The sequence below is a fragment of the Lissotriton helveticus genome, chromosome 4_1 (assembly GCF_964261635.1).
Source record: "Lissotriton helveticus chromosome 4_1, aLisHel1.1, whole genome shotgun sequence".
Classification (NCBI taxonomy): Eukaryota; Metazoa; Chordata; class Amphibia; order Caudata; family Salamandridae; genus Lissotriton; species Lissotriton helveticus.
The window spans coordinates 64,989,054-65,011,323 of NC_136063.1; the positions used below are offsets into that span (position 1 = coordinate 64,989,054).

Below are 22,270 nucleotides of genomic sequence, written 5' to 3' on the forward strand. Positions count from 1 at the left end.
TCAGAGGAATGTACTTGCTCTGCTCTGAAGTCATAACAGATGCCTGGCCAGCTCAAGCTGTGGCCTTGGTGTGGAGTGGTACGGAATCTGATGGGAAAGAGGGGGCGAGGCTCACAGGAGCTTTGGCTTACGTTTCCACTGGTACTAAAGGAGGTGTCTGGGTTCCGATCGACGGAAGTCCACCACAGGGCAGACATGCAGCTGTGACGGTGGAACGAATGGTACCACCCTGTCTCCTGATTCGGCAGGAGAAACAGGCTCCCCTCTGGCAAAGTGGAAGCGGGATGAATAGACGGTTGGTGAGGTGTTCCACTAATTTTTATATTCCTATTGTTTTGCCTAACTATCTTCTTCTGTTTTCAGGTTCTATACATTTATATACATATAGGTTCTATATATGTTTAGCAATTGCCTAGGTGTTAGTTTGAGGATGGATATTTGCATATAGTACAATCTGGCCTACCGCGTATCATTCACTAATAAAAATACCCCAGAGTATATAATTATTTGTCCGTTTTTCCTGGGACGGGAGGTGTGGATTCTTCTTGGCCAAATGCTTATGTTTAGAAGGATGGTAAGTTTCCCTTCTAGCAGGTAATTGCGTATTGGGAGGTTGTTCTACTTCTAACCAGGGAGTGTAAATTATAATTCTTCCACCCCCAGCCTTGTTGTGAGAGGTATTGTGTGTGTGTTTGTTGGGTGTATGTAGTTCTTCCTAGGGGAGTATTCTGTAGCGGAGAGGAGCGACCAATTGCCTCACGCGCAGAGCCTGTCGCTAGGAGGATTGTTGTAGTGTGCGAGTCCGCTCGGCAAGGGCTAAGGTATAAATAGTGTTATTGTTACTATCTTGGGTAAGTATTGTGGAGTGTTGTATCTTTTTGGTCCCAAGAGGCTTGAGCTTGCATGTCCTGATTATTGGCAAAAAATCGGGCCATTACACCCGAAACGGTAGCAGAAGCTCTCTATGCAGAGCTTCCTTCTCTCCAGTACCTGCTTCAGTCAGCGGCTCTTGGAAGATGATCAGCACCTCCTCCCCGCTGGGCACCCGGTGCAGTGTGTACTCTCCACTGTCACAGTTGGTCACATATTCAACGTAGAGCTCCAGGACGTCCCGGCTGACGTCTGGCTTCAGGCCCTTCAGCAGCACCTTCGCCAGGTCTTTGGGGGGCACACTACGGACAGTCAGCTCCACGTTCAACAGCTGGTGCTGCTCCTTGGAGAGAACATTCTGAGCATCTGTGGGGAACAGAAGAGTAGGTCACTATACAATCAACACACACCAATGCCGAAGACCTCCGACACCCAGAATACAAAGCAGCCATGAACAACTGCAAACTGCTAACCGTACACCAAAGATAATAAAATTGCTTAAACCAAATAGTATTAAAAATAATAATAATATTAATAAGTACAGCTGTATGCCTAAAGGGGAGCCACAGGCTTGTTTCTGTGGTGTTATATCACTGTTATTGCAAAGTTTTGTCTGTGCTGCAGCAGTCAATAAGTGTGGAGCATTAGGGTCCGGTGTGGTCGAGTGGGGGCTTGGGAGTTAAATATTGATGGTTAAGCAGAAAAACTGAACATGGGAGGATATCTAGTGTAAAGGTTAAACTTGTTTTAAGGGTGTGAGAATATTTGGGATAAAACAGTGGAGATATGAATTTATGTATTCATAAGAGAAGAGTCCCCAGACACTTCAAGCACAGCAGAGGTTACACAGGTAATGGTTCTGAGAGCAGTTCTGTGCTCCAAACTCCCACTCCTCCTCCTCCTCCTCCTCCTCCTCCAGGGGTAATATCCCTGCCACCAACCAAGCTGCATGGCCCAGCGAGGCAAGAAAAAGCAGAAAGATACACGATTGTGCATGGCACCAATTCATCAAGACAGGACTGCTGATGAGTTGTTTTCAAAAAGTGCTGGCTCCACTCTGCTAGGAGAGAGAGAATGCTAAAAATCAGTTTTACGAAAGGTGTTGCAATAAGACAGGAAGTTTGCTTAGCGACATCCCAGTCCTTCAGAAGCAAAGCATGCTGCCGCCATGATTCTCTGAAGTGCGTAGACGCAGATGGATCTGCTATTTGGCTATCCACTGTAGCTACCAACTGAGGGCCACCCTCAAACCTTTCTAAAATCACATGTAATACAGTATTTGCTGTAGCCTCCGACGGCTACAGGAGCATAATAACCACTTGTCAAGGCTGACAGTATTGGAGACTAAACACAAAGGCAGGAGAGGGCATGGCTAGTCTAGAAGAGCATTGTAGTCTCAATGTGCCACTGCTATCTTGAGGTACATGTAGGCTCAACATGGACATTGGGAATGCTTGGTCACTGCCGTGAAGTGAGCCCATGACACAATTTGTCAAACATCCTTAACACCTTGAACGCTATGGGGATTTTTCTCCTGTGCTGGGATTCTACATGACGAGCTGGGCTCGTCATCAGCGTAGCAGGAGGCTACTGCATGACGAGCCCAGCTCGTCATGAGCGTCGAAGGGGTTAAATAGGGGGGGTACACTTTAGAGGCCAATGTGCTGATTTTGGAATTCGGAGGACACAGATTCTAATCCCAGAGTTGGTCTTTGATGAAAAAAAGTGCGATTTTTGTAAAGACACTTAATTCAACATCATGTGCCTCATATTGTAAATACACGTGAGTAAGACATGTGAAAATCTGAAATATGCATGCCTTGTAAAAACCAAGAGCACAGTGTGCTAGTCCATTGTAAAATGGAAATACAGGACTAGACACATGGTGCCCCGACCATGTAGCTAGGCAGCCCCGTTGGCTGTGTCCCCTACTGTTCCAGCCGTACTCTGGTGCGCCTGTACAGCAACTGGCTCTCCAATTCTTTAGAAACAGTGTGCTGCAAATCATTTAATCAAGAAACGACATTCCTATCACTGTTTGAAAGTCCAGTTTGCACAGTTTATGGATTCTCACCAGAACATCACAGGCAGAATAGATAAATATTGGAGGAGCTGTTCAAGAGGTGAGGAGTATGGGAAGGGATAGCCAATTTCTAACCTCAATTCATACTTACCCTCAGGATTTTCAAAGGTCAGCAATGCAGTTGTCCCATGGCGACGGTGGGACTTTATAGGGCCCCCCGAAGAGCGACGCCGACTCTCAAAATAAAGCAGTAGCAGGTCTGTGCCAATATTATCGATTAGTCCATCCACCAACACTGTGGCAGGGTCGGCTTCTTCTGCCATTATCTGGAAAAGTAAAGACCATAAGTTAGGAGAAAGAACCAGAAGAGTTTCCCACTAGAGCTCCGTGGGCAGGAGAGATCACCCACACCTTCTTGTAAAAAGTATACTCCAAGTCAATTGCTCTCCTCATTTTCAATGTGAAATGGCAACACTTCAAAGTCAGAGGAACCATTTCAAAGGGACAAAAAGCACGTACTGTGGTTGGGCACCTATGTGTCTTGTTCATCACTGCACCCTCAGTTCTTTGAGGGCAAACTACTAACATTTTATCAGCAGGACCGGAAGTATGTGAACAGTGAACTAGTCTTGAGTTTAGAAGCTACTACAAGAGGCAGCTATCACTCTACAAACACACGCACCTGTTAATGTCCAATTACAGAATAGATGGAAACAGGGAGAGCAAATTCTGCATTTGGTATGGATTTCAAATCACTAGTGCGGTCTCCAATATGTCTCATGGCCAATCAGCAACGTTATATATTTTGTTCACAAACAAGTCTGAGAGGTGTCCTAATTCCTAACTCTGCACAGCGCTACTTAAGATTGTAATCTCCCTTGCTGCTTGTGACCACAGGGAATGGTGGGGCATGTGTGCCTACTCAAGAGCCTCTGTGGCCGTACCACCCACACACATGGCCTGAAATGTGCTAAATTTCAGAGTTTGCCTTCATCAAGCTTCATGAAGAGACTAACTACACTTTTGGAGAGTGGTTAAACTCTAGTGGTTAAACGGTCACTGAGGAAACTTCTAGTTCTAAACCCAGATTCCAACTTAACTAGATTCGATCTATTGTTCCACTCTCATATCTATCAAAAATAGAAGCACAACATCAATAGCCAAGCAAAATACCAAACTAAAGCTGCAACTTCACGAATGTGTTCGTCAACATGAAGCTTCGGCTCGACACTGTGCTCGCTTTAACATATAGTTAGGGTGCAATCTCTTGTGTTTGGTTGTAGTTGCACTGTAGGTGTAGAATTGTAATGGTGCATTGCAGATATGGCAAGGTAATTGTAGAGTTACTGTTGCCATTGGGTTTGGGTTTTTTGTGCAGGGTAGCTCTAATGCTGCAGTGTTAATGCAGTTTGTAAAGGAGTTAAAAAAAATATATATATCTTTTATTAACTTTTGTCCAAATAAACATTACTAATATTGTGTGTGCATACATTACTGACTGTCCAAACTCCATCTACAACAGGCCTTAGCCCAAGTACAGCAAAGTAAGTTCAGTCTTTAAACAATCGTCTCACCACCTGTATAGGAAGAGGTGTGGCGCCGTGGCCAGGGCGACTGACGCCAGAATCTGGGGATCACGGTTCGATCTCCGGCACCGGCGGCAGATTAGCCCAGCACCATGTGACTCTGGGCAATAGCTGGCTTAATCTTCCTGACAGCCCCCAGCGCCTAGAGACCCTTATGGGTGATTGTTATCGCTTTACAAATGTGGATTATTATTTTTATATTATCTTATGCATGGTGCCTCATACATGAACAATCCCACAGATCCCTACTATGGTCCATGACCCCAAGCTTCTGCGCTACAAGTTTGTAAATTATAGTTGTAGTCTACAGATGCACACCGAAGAAGCACTGGCATTAGGCTTGTCTTGACAAAAGCCGCAACAGCAGATATTTACCCTGAACCCCCCATAAAATCACAGCCACAACAGATTTGGGTTGAAAAGTGCTATTGAACAGGTAAGGCCAATCTTAAAAAGCAGAGTGACAAAAAAGAACCCCAATGGCCATCAATGGGAACTTTCATCTGGAAGCGGTGCCTGCTTACTATTGTTTCTTGGTTAATGAGGGCTCCCATCAACGTGATTTCAAGATGGCGGCAGTGTATGGTACAGAGTAGAGGTGTGGGGAACATCTGCATCTCGGCGAGGAATGTTGGTACCGCAGATGTGGCGCCTGTGGATTGAGGACTGTTTGCTGTTCCCCACCCCACGGAAAGGACCTTAAGTGGAGGCTTCATCACACAGCCAAATATAGACTGCACAGTTGGCCTTCTCTTTGGATGGTAACTACTCTGGTTTGGAGGTACATGTGGCTGGAGAAAATACATAATTATCGGCCGATTCCACTAAAATATTAATCTCATAACCAATGAAGGAGCCAGGCGGAAGACCGCCAGGTAATGCAAGTGGCCCACAACTCCACACGCGGACCTGCAACAAATTGATAGTGGATCTCAATCGCAATGTATCAACCTGAATTAAAGGTAGGAAGAACTTGGAAGATGCAGATGCAAAAATGCTCAAATACATGGGATTCTGATGACCGTCACAAATAGAAAACCACAGCAGTGGGATGGCCACCCTTTTTCAGGTCATACTACAAAACTACATAACTGAACAAAATATTCCGAGATGGAATTTATCGGGGTCTCCAATCAGAGAGCAGGAATTTATAAGGATGTTTTCACCATAAATTCTTTTTTACATGGTTAGTTACTACAGAGCCAGGCTCGTTCAGATGAACTAAGATTTTCCTTTTTCACTTCTCTTTGCCAATGATCATTAGTAGAAAACTCATTAACAATATGACAGAGTAGGAGAAATAATGGGGGTGTCTAGTCAAACTGATTATTATATTTAAGACAAATAGTTTCAGTAACAAGACGCTACTAAATTCTGAATCAAATTCGAATAAATAAGGAAACCTTCCTTATCCTGTAAAAACGAGTGCTTTGGCCAGCAAAATAAAAGGCAGATTGGAATACGGCAGACCAGAAACTTGGAGGCATGCAATCCTAAAAATGGTCAGGAGAGTGCCGGGGCAGGCTCAACAAGGTCTACAATCGTAGTGGACCCAGGGCCTACGCTGGAGAGGAGGCAGAGAAGGTAGCAATTGAGAAATACGCAACAAGCATAAGAGTGAGTTACTCTACAGAGAGGATGGAAACCTTGGCTGAAGTTGAAAAGGGTAGGAATGGAGACCAGTAACTCCCAACATCGTTGACCAGACACTACCAGGAAAACCCAAGCTAAGATACATTGAGGACCTGCCTGCTCAGAGGTGCAGCTGAAAGAAATGAAAGAAAGGGGCGCGAGATCGAGGCTTGACTACAGGAGGAAGCAGGACCGTTGCATTAAGGGGAGAGAGAAAAGACCTGGGTCAAGTCTGGCTTCTGATGTACTAGCAGGCATTTCCCCATATCCCCCACCATAGTCCAGTAAGAGAATAGAGCAGAGGAAGGACTATAATAGTAATGGCGGAGGCACTGAATGGGACACATCTGGGCCCCAAGGATACTTACTAGAGAGAAGAGAAACAACAAGGAAAACCAACAAGCCAATACAACAGCCCCTTGTTCATCTTACAGGGTGTGATACCCTGGTAGTTGGTCCCTTAATCCTCACCTGGAATAACAGTACTAGATTGTAAGTGAATTAAAAAAATGTCTGAGGGAGAACCAGCAGGGGCCTACACGCAACACTGAATGGCAGACTGCAGCTGCCTTGCATGAAGGTTAGCATTCCACCCACCCTTAATGGGCAGTGACAAGGAGGGAAACTCTGCCCGGCAAAACAAAATAAAGAGATTTACAGAGCCAAGTACCAAAAAAATATATAGCCACCTCTCAACCACTAGAAGAAATGGGGGAACCACTAAAACAATTTTAGAGTCCAAAAAGGCTTGGTGAGAACTGAAGTTAATCTATTGAGGGCAAATTTCAGAACAATTAGTGAAAGTCACATGTAGTGAACAAGCACCTACTGCTGTGCAAATGGAGGTCAACAAGACCCTGCAGAATGCCAACAAAAGCAGAAACAAAGTAGTGTGGGCTGTCAGATGGTCGCACTAGTATGGGTGACTATAATCATTAAATTACAATTGTGAGCGCTCGACTGTTCGTTAACACACTGCTAACGCCTCATGTGGTAAGCAAATTACGAAACAGATTAGAACAGAAGCGCTAATATCCCAAATATAACAATCCCTATTTGGGGATATTAATAAAGCAATGTATACCCTGTATATTCTTTTCAATATAAATTTAGTACAAGAGGCATAAAAAGGTTATTTTACAAAGGAGTCACACAATCATGTGGTGAATTCTGATGAAGTCCTTACGGACAAAACTAGGCTGATTGACTTAAGATTTTAAAGAAAAATAATAAGTGTTCACCACATGAATGCATGACTACTTTGCAATAGGACCTTTTGAGGTCTCGTGTACTGAATTTATATTGAAAATAATATACACGGTATACATTGCTTTATTAAAATCCCTAAATCAGGATTGTTATCTTTGGGATATTAGCGCTTCTGTTCTAATCTGATTCGCACCCTGCAGAATGCGTTCCGGTAGCTGCAGAACAAAAAGGAGATCATACATAGAAAATGGAAGATGTAGAAAGGAGATCAGGAAGGAGCAATACAAGAATGTTGGGGTGCCAGGAAGAGCAGAGGGCCCAAGTGTTGAAGTATTTGTGGAGCAATGGGTGCTAAAAACGCTCAAGCCCAAAGCACTCAAATTGTATTCAGCAGAAAGGGCTCACAGGACTCCAAATCCTGCCTCCAAAACCCAGGGCACCTCCCCAATAAAGTATTGGCAGGAACCTTAACCATCAAAATAGAGACATTATACTGAAGACCACCAGAAAATGGACAGCTGTAATACGAAAACACAAATAGAACCTGTCCAGACTGCATGCAGTATAAAAACAGAGGTGTAGCTTTGAGAAAGTCAAAAGAAAGCAGAGGGGGAAAAGTAGATTATGCTGCTCCCACCAAGCTGTGCATCATAGAGGAGGTACAACCTGGACCATTGTAGCAATGGAGAGTGACTGGGAATCTGTAACCAAGCAGAAATGCAAGGGAAAAAAAAACAGGGTCATCCCAAAATCATGGACTCCAGATATTTTGACAAGAGGAGCCAGGTGAGGGGATACTGGTGAATGCACTTTTCTGTCCATACGCAGAGGGGTGGAAAGTGGAGACCACCAAATGAAAACAATGCGGGATACTCCAGAGGATTAGGGCAGGAACTCCACATGAAAGAAGTCAGTGTTTGATATAACCCAAATGTTATTTGGAGGGAAGGTAAAATCGAGTACATTAGTGTCCCATGGCTTCTGGTACATGTGTAGCGGTACATCAAGGGGCGAGAGACCGGGAGGAGCCGGAAATGGGTGCATACAGAAACTGTGGGGGAGGGAGGTTTACAGGCGCATTTAAAAAGCCGAGTTAACAATTGAAGTAAGAGTTTCCAATGGAAAAATTGAGCAATATGTTCCCTGTGAATTTGGGAGGCGGATAGTTATAAGCCTGTGGCGCATCTAGGCATAATTTGGGGTGCCTGGTGAAGAATAGGGGGATGGGGCAATATTCGATGTTTGTTGGACAGTAGTGCAAGAGCAGCCTCAGACGTTTTAACTGTTACAACTGACCAAGCCATGATAACTAGAAGGTAGAGAAGGAGATAAGATTAATAGACTGAACTTTTTTCTCCATGTATAATAATAATAATCTAGCCTACATACTGGGTACACATGGCCTCTCACTTGCTTCATCATTAGCATATTCCTCAGGGTATGGGGTGCATTAATGTTTCTAACTTCATTTTTAAGATTTCTCACTATTAACAGATCAAAGCATGGTGTGGTAGTGCATTGTCACAAACAGCATATTTCCATTGATATGGACATAAACTTTCCCACTGCAATTTTATGAACAAAACTATATTGCATACAAACGATAACGTGAACATTGGGTTTCATCACAAATGTATAATTTGCACTTCACCAAGTAAAAGGTTTGGATTTGTTTTGATCCTTTTAAAATAATTTTTTTCATCACGCTTCAGAATTTAAAAAAAGTTTTACCCAACTACTGAAATACATTTTGAAATATTTGTAGAGTTCATTTATAAGCTATTTAAATGGGTTAGAAAACAGCTGACATCCTATAGGCTTTTATTTCACACAGCACGATTGTCAGACAGTGCCTTTACTTTTCTTTCTCAGACTGCAAAGACAAATGGTCTTTGAATGCAGAGCAAATATAACAAGATTTAAGGGTGTCTGTTCTTTCACTTTCTCAATTAAAAAACACCTGTCTTTGTCAGCTTGAGTAGCTCCCCGGACCAGCCTAGTAGTCCCTAAAAATAGCTCACCCTGATAACATCAGACACGCCATAGCAAGTAAGAGTAGATTTTTTCGAAGCCTGGGCTACAACATAGTGACAGTGACATGTTGTGGAGAAGGTCTCACCTTAGAGTCGGTGTACCTTCTGCCCGGAATACAATCGAACTAGGATAGGACTTACAACCTATGATAGGCATCTAAGGGAGGCGCGCAGGAGTTTTTGGGCAGATCGGATTGAGAAGACCAGCAAGTCTGCCAAAAATATTATTAAGACTTTGATAGATTTATAGAGCCGGATGCCTGCAGGACTTTGATCCCCGCCTCCCAGGACTTATGTGATTCTCTCGTAAATAAACCTACCTCGTTAATATTAATGAGGTTGGTCGCAATATGCTACCTCCTACGAATCGCTAAAATCACAGAGCTGTTTGCCGGCTGAGGTCAGCAGACCACCGTATCTGTGACTGCTTTTAAACACAGCAATCTTTTTTTAATGCAGCCCGTTTTCCTTTGTGGAAACATGTGTTGCGTTTAGCAAAACAAATAACGTTTTCTGTTAACTTTTCAAGAGTAGGCAGGGGGGTGCCTGCTTGTTGGACTTGGCCCTTTTCCCCCACACTTTTTCGCTTTTTGCCCCCCTAATTTGAAATGTCTCCCCCTTGGTAATAAACCTGTATAGGCCATGTGTGGTGTGAGACGCCTTGTTTATATGTAATGTCATGTAATGGTGTGAGCACTTGTCAATTCCCCCCCATTGTAAAATGTACCCTGGTGAAATGCTGTGTTTTTAAAATGGCTGCCAAGGATATGTGTGTGCCAACTGACTGCAGGAGGTTAGCAGTCTAGTCGTTAGGTACCCAGCCACCCCTAGCTTTTGGAGGAAAGCCTGGCACCCAGGGTGCTCTACTCCTCCCCCTGAGCCAGTTTAGACCAGTTTGTCACCACATACTAGAAGGTTCTGGCACTGCCTGAGAGGAGGGTATAAGTAAGGGGGATGTGCCACAATACAGGAAGACCGAGCTGGGATATAAATGCGAGGGGACCTGCGGCAAGGGGATACCGCCACTTGGGCCTGTGTGCTGGACCCTGCACCCATCCAGAACCCCCCTACTGTCCCCAGGGTTTGTAAAGCACCACTTCAGGAGTTCAAGGCTCCTGTGTGGGAGGAGGGCCACGCTGCAGTGGGGATGGTGAGAGCCTACCACCCTGCCTTGATGATGCCCCCACTACCTGTTGACCTGGCCCAGTAGTGCTAAAGCTCTGCCCCCAGGGCCCCTGGAGAAGGAGGGCCCCCCTTAGGTCCCTGGAGCTGTTGGGACCCAGCACCACGCCAGTGCTGCGCGAGAAGGCGCCCAAAAAGGGAAGGGGTGCTGTGGACTGGAACCCCCCCCCCACCCACCAGGAGGTGAGGAGTGTGCCCCTGGGGCTGGCTGTGGGTCTGTCTGCCCCTCTTGCGATGTGTGCCTGCCAAGCGCTTTACTAAAGGGACTGTTGCCTGCCAAGGTGCTGGTCTGCCTGCCCTGAAGCTAAGAAGCGGCGTGTGCCGGGAAGACCTGTCTGCCCACTTGCAGTGCGGAGCCCCGAAGTGCTGTGAGGCCCTGAGGGCTACAAATCGACAAGCACCCCCCCTGCCACCGGAAGCGCTGTGCCTGTGTGGCCTGAGGGAACGGTATTTACTACAAAAGCGCCACGGGAGCCTACCCCGCGTTTTGGCGGTATAAATAATTATTAATAGGGAGCCTACCCCTCACTGCTGCCGTCATCACCGCCGCAGCCCGGGGAGTGGTGGCACTGCCACGCGCCGGTTGTACGCTGCTGCAATCACCGCCACGGCCCGGCGCTACCTTGGAGAGGCCCCCGCTGCTGTGCGTCGCGGTGGCCCCCGGTACCAGGAGAGGGCCGCCGGAGTGAGGAGAGGGCCGCGTTAGGCGACAGGGCCCGCATCATGTGGCTGGGGCGCCGGTGAAGTCACCAGCCCCGCCCCCCCAGCCCTGCGCGCACAGATTGGCCCACGCGGCAACGCCCCCGGAAGGCCGCGCACGGATTGGCTGCAGGCCGGGCAGCCAGAGGAAGAGAAGCCGACCCTAAGCCCTGGGTCCCCGTGAGGGAGGGGGAACCCAGGTAAAGCCGGGGTGATAGGTGCCGTTAAGGGGCCCCCGTGGTCGAGAGGGAGCCCCGTGGAGAGCGACCGGAGCGGGAGCCCACCCCGCCGGTCTGTGCCCCAGCAAGAGGAGCGGCCTGCCACCTGGAGGGCTCCGTGTGCAGAGGGAGCCCTGTCGTCGGGAGGAAGGCTGCTGAAACGCGAGCGGGCCCCCGGGTGTGGGGAGAGCCCCGCGAGTCAAGCACGGTGCGGCAGGTGCCTTGAGGCACATTGTCGGTGCCTGCCCCTACCGCAAGGAAGACCCCAGAGGAGCCGGAGCCCCCTCAGGACTGCCGGTGAGTGGGGACTCGGCTGCATAGTGGGTTGGGGGCGTGTCGGGGCATTTGGTCGATGCCCCCCCCCCCCCCCTTGAGACTGGAGAGGGGTCCGTGAGCACAGATTAGCCTGGGAGAGCCAGCAACTGGGTCCAGAGTGACTGGAAGTCCCCCGAATCGGTCCAGGGCCTACGTTAGGCCCTCAGTGTCAGCAGGTGGGGCTAGAGACGGGGCACAGGGTCGGTGCTCGCCCCCCCTCTTCTTTTGGAAACCGGGACTGGGCCCTGTTAACCCCGGATGTACACAAGAGACCCCTAGACTGGGCAACACCCACACTGAGAATTGGAGGCCTGTTTTTCATAAGTAGAGATAGTCCTGTGGTAAGCGGGTCGCCCCTCTTAGCCTGACCTCACGCAGGAGCTAAGAGTCCCTGCTGTATGGATTGCCCTGAGGTCCCAAGCTATTACAGAAGGACCTGGTCAATGGATCCTAGAAGAATAGAGTGGCATATGTTTGCCTACTGAGAGATACCTGCTTATGCTAAAGATTCATGCCCCAGGTCAAATGTGATTCAGGCCTGGTCTATCTTAGGGGTACCTCCTGTTGCTAATGTTATTGATGCCCATGGTATTGCTCAGGAACTATGCACCATGTGTTATTGTTTCCCCTAAGGTGACCATGGAAGAGGTCATGCCTCACAAGCTACGCTTGATGTTTTATCCCCACAGGGTTATTGTGGAGGAAGCCTTGCTGTTTTATTCTAAGTGTTCCTGGCCCATGAGTTAGGGCCAAGCCTTATGTTAAAGCTGGGTGCTTAGGTTACTGCGCCCCCTACACATGGCCTCTCACTTGATTCATCATTAGCATATTCTTCAGGGGATGGGGTGCATTATTGTTTCTAACTTCATTTTTAAGATTTCACACTATTAACAGATCAAAGCATGGTGTGGTAGTGCATTGTCACAAACAGCATATTTCCATTGAAATAGCCATAAACTTCCCCACTGCAATTTTATGAACAAAACTATATTGCATACAAACGATAATGTGAACATTGGGTTTCATCAAAAATGTATAATTTGCACTTCACCAAGTAAAGGGTTTGGATTTGTTTTGTGTCCTGTTGCCAATGTATACTAATGTTTCATCCCATGCTGATGTCATGCCTACTGGTTTCCCTGACTAAGGTTTATGCCCCAGGTTCAATGTCAATTAGGCCTGATTTATTTTAGATGTTCCATCCGTGGCGAAAGCGGTTGATGACAGTTATTGAGTTCAGGCATGTTGTGCTTGCCTGCCTAATGGTTATCTTATCCGGATCTGCCCCAGGCCGAGGCCTAGTGTTCTTCCCTCGTCTGGACACTGCTGATGGTGGAAAGTTCATTTTTGCTCTATGAGATGGGTATTTAAGGAAATGTTTATGCCTATGCCAGATGTTAGGACCAGGTGCCGCCTGTTTCTTCCAACAGGAGATGCGGATGCAGGCCCTGCTGGGTATTTATGCTTCATGATGTATTTTACCCTTACAGCTTATTTCTAGGTGAGGCCAAGGATGAAGGCCTGAGTTTGCCCTGTGAGATCACCCTTGGGCTTCATTAGTATTTCTTTCTTTCCCTCACGTAGTCCACCTAGGATTCATGCTTTTGACCACACATTCCTTTTATTTCAGCCTTGGACTCATGGACTTAACCATTTTTCCCATTGTTCCCTTGTAAATAATCCCCCTGATTTACTTTGCTCTGGCACCAGTTGGCGCCCTGCTGTGATTACCACGGTTATTGCGTGTTGCCATCGCAGGTTGGAGATAATACAGATCTTACTCTTTTTCCCCCCCCCCCCGTAGAATTGGCAACTCCATTTCTAACACTGCTCTTGGAAAATGTTTTTGTATAAATTCACATAGGAGAAGGGGTTCCTTGGGGACCACTTCTCATTTGTGAATGGGTTACCACCTACTTGAAGTAGGTGGTAAAATGTGAATGTTTTGCTACCGCATTTCGATCACAAAACATTTCTACAACGATTTGGTATTAGGAAGGGGCGTCCAAAACACGCCTCTTCCTAATGGTGCAGTGCTAACCCATTTTGCAATTCGGTAATGAGTTACGGGATTGCAAATTAGGGTTTGGTTTGGAAAGCCTTTTTCCGGGTCGCAAATGGCCAGATTCTGCGTATCAGGCTGTTTGCGACCTTAAAAAGGTACATACATGTGGCCCTTTATCCCGCAAAGAGAACACCTACAAAATACTTTGAGATATCAAGTCTCTCCTCCAGATGCCCCAGGTCAACTGGTAAAGTTTGACAGATTACCCTGCAGGAGGTAAAAAAGACATTACTTGCAGTTAAAACAGGGTCACCAGAAGATCCTGCCCAGCTTATATATTTGCCTTCTTGCCACCATTACTGGTGCCTTATTTCACAGATTTGTTTAACCTATCCTTGAAAATGACTAAGTTGCCAAAAGCTTGGAAGCTGGCATCCATCTCACCCATTTTAAAATAAACCTACAGCAGATCGGACTATTTTTGCTAACTTCTGTCTGATTTCACTACTTGCGTTTCTTAGCAAGATCATGGTGAAACAGATTAATAAATAACTCTCAAAATACTTGGAGAACAATCATGTTTTTGATTCCTTGCGGTCTGGGTTTAGTGCTGCCCTTTGCACAGAAAAAGATCTTCTGGCCGCTACCCATATAATTTGGATCCGTTTGGATGAAGGCAGATTGGGATGCAGATTCTGTTTGATCTTTCAGCAGCACTCCATTCAGTGTCACATGCAGTTCTAATTCAGAGACTGACATCAGGGCGCACGCTCAGGCATTGACTGGCTGAGGAACCTTCTTAACGATGACCCAAGTGATCTCTATCCATCTTTTAAAATCGAAAAGTGTCCTAAACAATTGTGGGGTTCCCATGGTGTCCTTGATGAGTCCCATACGTTACAATATACATGTGGCCCCTTTTAAAAAGATTGTGGAACTATTTGGAAGCGAGATCCTGTCTTATGCAGATGATACTCAATTTCATTTGGGCAAGATAATGAGGTAATGGAACCTAGGTTTTCTATCTGTGTGCAGAAGGTGGCCTTTAAGATGAAACAGAATTCTTTACAGTTAAATGGGGAAAAGACTGATTCCATCATTTGGCAAAGCTAAGGAGATCTGGTCAAGAGACTGAAGGCCTAGTGAGCAGTGACTGCTCCTGGCCAAAACCAGGCGGTAAATAATATTGGCATTCTTTTAGAGGACAAGATTTTGATAGCTGACTAGGTTAAATCAATCTGTGGCTCTTGTTTTGGCATGTTCAGCCTGCTCAGGAAAGCATTTTCTTGGCTTCCCCTTCATTGTAGAAAATTCATTACTCAAGTCCTCATAACTAGTCGTTTAGACTATGACAGTGCTTTCCGGACTGTCGCCAATGAGGCACTCTTGACTAGACGGCAGGTGATTAAGAATATGGCAGGTCACTTTGTATGTAGTGATACCTATGGTTCACCCTCAGAATTAACTTTAAGATCCTTACCTTGGCCACCCATCAGAAAAATCTGCCTTTTCAAATTTCTCTGCCATGTTCATAGATGTTTTTATGGGGTGAGCCCTGTCTATCTCCATTCTTAAATAAGATTTTATCATCCGGGTAGGAGCCGAAGATCCTTCAATACAGCAATGGCATATCCCCGCTGCATTCAAACAGCAGGCAGTGGAGACCACTCTCTCTCTTATCATGCTCCACGCCATTGGAACATGTTGCCGAACCAAATTAATTCCCGCCAGAATGTTATAATTTTCAAGAAACTGTTAAAAACATGGTTATTTTAAGGTTTTAGTTATTCTACTGCCTCTGCTGTTGTAGCTTTAGCGCCAGGAAAGTCCTGGTAGTGGTCTATTGCGCTTTAGAAGAAGCATTGACTAACATAACATTGGTGGTTCTTGATAGACTTAGACCCGTTTTGGTGCAGGTGGTTAAGTGGCAGCTGATTGTTGAGGAAGATTGTGATCTTAGCTATCTCAAATGCTGCAGACAGATCATGTAGAGGCAATTGAAGAGGCATATGCACTATTACACCAATTTGTTGAGACCATGGGTCTTTTGGACATGTGGCATACGCATCACCCTAGCAATAGGCAGTACATAGAGGTCAAGGTTAAAAAAAAAAATTTAAAAAAAGACAGAAAAGGTCTACAAGACCAAATCCCACAATTAGTAATATACAAAATAATTAAATACATGCCAAGAACAGTCATTGTGCAAATCTCATAAATGATTATATACAAGGTAAGATACATAAGAAACAATCAATATACAAACATGTATATATATATATATATATATATATACACACACATATACATATACATATTCACTGAAAAAAACCATAGGTTTCACACCAGTTATAGTCAGCTGGAAATTTTACTCGCATAAAACCATTGAAATTCCCACGTTATAGTTAGTTGGACTCACTATAACTTGCGCGTGCAATGCACTGCTGAAGACGTCACATATTACATCACTCATGACATGGTCAGTGACATCACTCATGACATCACTGATGACACCATCCGAAAAATAAATATTAGTGAGTATTGTTTAAATATATGTATAAGTGTTTCACTTTGTGTATAAGTGGCTGCATGGGTTGGCGAGTAGCTACATGTGTATGTATATGGGTTATTAGATGGTTTTTTTAATATCAGTATGAGTGTCTATATGGTTTGGTGAGGGTATTACTTAGCACATAGATGCATGAATGACTGACTGTTTGTATGTGTTTTGAAGACCGCATATGTGCATGACTGTATGGGTGGATGAGTGTGTATATGTGTGTGTTAGTGAGTGAATGACTGTCTCACTAGTGTGATTATCAGTAACTACATGTGTTTTAATCTAGTATATGTGAATATTGATGTATATAAGTGAGTATATGTGAGAGTGAAGGATTGTAAGAGTTCCTGTTTAAATAAGTATGTTTTTCTATAAGTGATTGTTTAACAGAGTAAATATGTGTATGTTTTCTTAGAAGTAAGGTGGTAGTGTGTGTATAGTTGTATATGCAAATAAATGGATGTTCAATAGTTTATTTGCATGTGTGAGTATGTGTGTGAGTAACTTTTGGATGACTGTCGTTGTGTAACAGGATATATAGGTGTATCACTATATATGATGAGTAGGTATATGTATGAGTGACTACATTGAACTGTTGATGAATGAGTGGATGTGTATATATATGGTGGAATTACTGAATTGGTTGATGTAACTGGTATGGGTTTCTACATTTTTTAGAAAATTTTTGTTTCTATTTTTGAATATGTGTTTCAAAGGTTACATTACAGTGAAAGGAGGTCTGTCACAAGGATGGTGTCATCAGTGAAGTCATGAGTGATGTCACTGACCATGTCATGAGTGATGTAATATGTGACGTCATCAGCAGTGCATTGCACGCGCAAGTTATAGTGAGTCCAACTAACTATAACGTGGGAATTTCAATGGTTTTATGCGAGTAAAATTTCCAGCTGACTATAACTGGTGTGAAACCTATGTTTTTTTCAGTGAATTTAATAGGTTTTTTAAATGCTAATTCCCAACTATAACTGGTGTGAAACCTATGGTTTTTTCAGTGAATTTCATAGGTTTTTTAATAGCAAATATCTATAGGTATGAAAAGTAATAATTTTTATAACAAATGTTAAATTGTGTAAATATGTTTTTTTCTTCTTTTTTTTTTATTGTTTGCCCCCGGGCGCTCCCGAGGCGCGTATCGGTGAACGTACGGGTAAGCGCAATGTTACGAAGCGCTCCGCGGCGTGTACCGGGGAGCGTCCCGGGAGCGATATTCCCGCGAACGAAAACAACATCATGACGTTTCGCGTCGTCGCTTGATGCGTCATATGACGCACTGCGTAAGCGCACCCGGAAGCACGTGATCGCATACGATCGTGCAACGTCTCTACTCGCTTAAGCGACGCGCCCCGAGGCGCACCCTGGGGTGCACCCTGAGGCACGCCTACGGGCGCGCCCCGGGGCGCATAGAGTAAGCACGTCGGGTCATGTGATCTGAAAATAACACTTTTCATTGGGGCAGATCAGTTTTGGTTTCCAAATGATGAAAGCTTGGATCATGTGACTTGAAAATAACACTTTTCATTGGTCCAGAACACTTTTGTTTTCCAAATGATGAAAGCCCCCTCCTTTTTTCATTATTCTGACTTTGTCCTTTGACTGAGGAAGACCTGTTTCGAGTTCGCTCTCAGAAAATGGCTACAGTAGTATCAACAGCTGGAGCATCTGGTCCACCACCGCCACCACCACCATCTAAAAGACCACCAGAAGATTACGTTGATGGTCAAGATGAAGGAGGAGGAGGATGATGAAGAGGAGTCACAGAGAATGGAATTCGTGCCTGAAGATAAACAGCCCTACAAACCCAAAGAACACTTTATATGGCAGTTTTACAAACTCCCAAGGGGTTTTAAAAAAAGTCAACGCAGCAAAGGTGACTTGTTTAATTTGTGATGCTGAGCTATCCAGGGGGAACCCTAACAAAAAGTATTCCTTCGGGAATCACACGATGATTCGCCACATCACGCGTGCGCATCCAAACAACTACTCTAATGCAGAGTTAAGGGACCTCTGCAGTAAACTACCCCCATCAACGTCTGGACGCTCAACATCAAAAGAACCCACTCCATCGGGTTCGGGAGCAAGAGACACATTGGCTACTATCCAACCTACTATCCAACCAAAGTTTAATGATTACAAAATTTTATGCAGATATTGCAACAAGTTACTTTGCTATGGTGAGCAAAGCATCGAACTTATCATGGTTGCTGGTGATAAACATAACTGTCCAATGAAACCCTAATTTTTCCTGATTTTTTTTATGCTCCAGTTGAGCCATTTACAATTCCCTGTTTTTTGTTTATCCCCATAAAAAATACAAAAAAAATATTAAAGTGTTCAGAAAAGCCAAAAAAGTACAAAATGTTCAAAAAAATATAAAACAAAAAGAAAAAAAAAACAGTTCTTTTTAGAACTACCTTTACTTGAGAGTAATGTTAAGAGAAAGAGAGCTACAGGATGAACACGATTTAACCTAGCGTTAAGAAAGTGCCTCTACTGACACCCGAAAACACCCGGCAAACTTAAAGCCCTGAAACTATTTTCATGTCACTTCTCCACCTTTAATTCTTATTTTCAAACCAAGTTCCCTTTCCATCACACACAATTCTTTTTCGGTGTTCCACATTCAACGTTTAGACACTTTACCCTTTTTAGTCAGAAGCTGCACCTCCAACATGCTTAATCTATGAATTAACTACTCTATCTTTGGCGCTTTTTCAATGTTTAAATTCCACAGATTTTTTTCACAGAAATACATACCACCGGCTCAGTACCTCTTAGTAACATGAAAGCAAGTCGCTCCCTTTTACTTACTAATGCCTTAGAGACGGCAAAAAATTATATTTGTATAGATATGAGCGTACTGAAACATGGAATTAGTCCTTCACATCCAGGCACTACCAATGGCATGACTTATTTAACAGAAAGCGCTGTAATATTGCATGTGTTCACAAAGGTACACCGGTGCCTGCTATAATGCCGACTTTTACCTTATTGCTCAACAGTGGTTATTTATTTACAAAGAATGAGAATTACTATGAGTTTTTAAACGACAAGCCTTACTCTGTAAAAGTCACTCTACATATGCCTCTCTATAAAAATGTAGTTTATCCACCCCTGCATGGGAACCTTGATGTTTCCAGCTGGCCGCGAAATCCGAACTTGTATTCAAAGTTCCATCCTAAGACTTGAACAACAGCCTAATGAAGTTACCCGAGCATCTGTTCAGAAACATCTCATTCACTTAGCTAACACTCGCAGAAAACTGCATACCTAATTAAATAGTGACCTTCCTTTACAATTTTCTGAGGTGACTCCCATAATCTTTAACGCTCCTCCACTTCGCATCCGGCCTATTTTTTTTGCAACTACTAACCAATGGTTTGCTGATTTTTTTGCATTCAAATCATTTAAAGACATTCTGCTATTCTTCACTCCATATTCTCTGACCTATGTTTCTGAACTTCCTGATCTACTACCAGCAGCTGCTACTTTTCTGTTCCTATTTTCAATATTACAAAATGGATGTCCGTCCTGCCTTCGCAAACGAGCTGGAACACTTAGAACTGTTTCGCCACAGGATGCTTGACCAGTATGGCATTCTGCCACTCGCGACTTTGAGTGCATCATATGGATTATCATTTCGATTTTCCTATTTCACCTGTGTGCAGCCTGTATTTGATTGCCTGAGCTGTGATTTCATGTGGGCCCTGGACTTATGTCTCTGCAACTCGGAATCTCCTGAAGTGAATTACAATCATCTCATGAATCCTTTAATCGATCATGAACAGCTTTGTTCCGACGGAGGGATTATGGCCTTTGCAGCGATACATGGAGTTCTGGGTCATTGGAATATATTCGCAGCGGCGCAAGATTTCTTGGCACACAGCTACATTGAAAATTCACCGAGTTGTCCTCTGATGGTACTAGAGGCTCCGATAATTAAAGAACATGTATGTTCATTTCCTCTTTTCAATTGGATGGCTGACTTGTTTTCGGACGATAACAATGACTTTCTTTTAGAAGCGGTTGCTACTTACTTTGCCTACTCACTGGAAGGATGACGGTTATGCAAGCCATTGAAGTCTTAACTGGTTTTTCCGTCCCTATTTTTCTTATTTTTTTTATATATTTTTGTTTTATATAAACAGACCTATTGGCTTTACTAACAGTGGACAACATTGCAATTTCGTGCTGGTGAGATTTTCGTGTTTTATGTGCAGTTAATTTTTTTTCCTCACCTACTCGATTTCGTTCAAAACATTTCATGGTGCTCTAATTTCAACAAATCATTCGCTTAGGTTATCTTATTTGAAACATTTTTGAAACAAGGCTTGGTAAAATATGGTTAAATGTGCCATGATAAATGTGTATAGTTACAATGACTTTTTATATGGTTAAACGCCATTTTCCCTTTCTCTCCTTATTTCCGCCTCTCACACACGTGCTGCTTTTGTTTTCTGCCTAGTGAACTATTTTTGATTCATAACTGAAAAGTATGTGACTACACTGATATTACCCTTGCTTATCGAGCTGTATGTGACATCGAGTACTGAAACCTTTCAAAAAATTCTCAATACAGTAGTTGTTCTGAACACTGATTTTCGAACGTCCCTGCAGATAACATACATGCACCTCCACCCAAGTTCTCGCTTTTGGCGCGTTTTTTATTTCCTTACACAATACCATACATCAAACTTGATAGTGCTTCGTATGCAAAGAACTAACTGTTATTGAGGTGATGTCTAATCACTAGCATTTTCATATATGATTACTGAACTTAAAATCAAAAGACACCTTCTTACATTTAATATAATTTAATATATTTGGTTAGGAGGCTGTACGATATGTTTTTTTAAACCTTATTCATTTTGCATCATACTATACTTTCACCATTTATGTTGTATGGACTAGTAACTATGCCCATTACTTTGTTTATAATATCTTTACTCATATTACATAATAAACTTCGCTTCAAAGCACTGCATCATTGAATAATTATTTCAAATATATACGTTCCCTCTTTTAATCCATATTCACAACTGAATTTATTGTATACTAAAACTATATTCATGTGTTTGACGTAATCTCAACTGTACTCACTTCATGTTTTCTTTTCTCAACCTGAATTATTCATGGTGCAACTCGCTAGCCTGGGACGGCCCGTCAAGCCTTTCTTAGCGGGTCGTGAACCATGCAAACAATCGTACCTCTGTGTAAAAAAAAATGTATTGCTGTAACCAAGCACCGCCACAATTGTGCTTCACTCAGGCTGATAATCACTGCTCCCCCGCTTCTCCAGAGCACACGCTATGTCGTATTTCACTACTTATCACCCTTTCACCTCCTCTATAACAAACACTTCTTTGCCAGCCACCAGAGAACAAAGTGAAAAAAAACAAAGGAAGTAAGAAATGAAATACGACACACACTGTGCTATGTGGAGCCGACCCAGCGGTAAATCTTGAAACTTGACATTCACTAACTAAGGCTTCCAAAAACCATCTCAATTATATAAATAGTATTCTAGAAACCTGCCACATATTTTGATGCGACTATCTGCGTCTTCCTGCAGAACAAACTTCCTCAGGCCGGACTGAACACACACACACACACACACACACAGACACACAAACACTAAGATCACATTGAGCAGTGGTTCCCAAACTTTTGACTCCTGAGGACCCCCATTGAGTCACCACTGGAAGCCGGGGACCCCCAAGCAATTTGTAGGAGTTAAATATAAAATATTAAAAAAATAATGTAAAAAAAAAAACACGTGTACACACAAAACAAATTTTCAAACTACTAACGAGTTTGGGGCCAGATGTACAAGCATTTCATTTAGCGCCTCGCAATTAGCGACAATCCGAGTTGCAAATTGCGAGTCGCTAAATGAAATGTACAACAGTGTGTTTAACAC

General features: G+C 43.8%; 1 protein-coding gene across 13 annotated transcripts in view; it reads right to left on the reverse strand.

Annotated features, from left to right (window-relative positions):
* PARP10 (poly(ADP-ribose) polymerase family member 10) overlaps positions 1-22,270 on the reverse strand; it is an 803,115-nt gene that overhangs the window by 475,971 nt on the left and 304,874 nt on the right. For all 13 annotated transcript variants that reach the window (XM_078686419.1, XM_078686420.1, XM_078686421.1 and 10 more), the window contains exons 2-3: positions 3,045-3,219; positions 991-1,236 (exon numbers count right to left, since the gene is read on the reverse strand). In XM_078686419.1, the coding sequence (XP_078542545.1) occupies positions 991-1,236; positions 3,045-3,216 (418 nt within the window). In that variant the 5' untranslated portion in view covers positions 3,217-3,219. The remainder of the gene's footprint in view (positions 1-990; positions 1,237-3,044; positions 3,220-22,270) is intronic.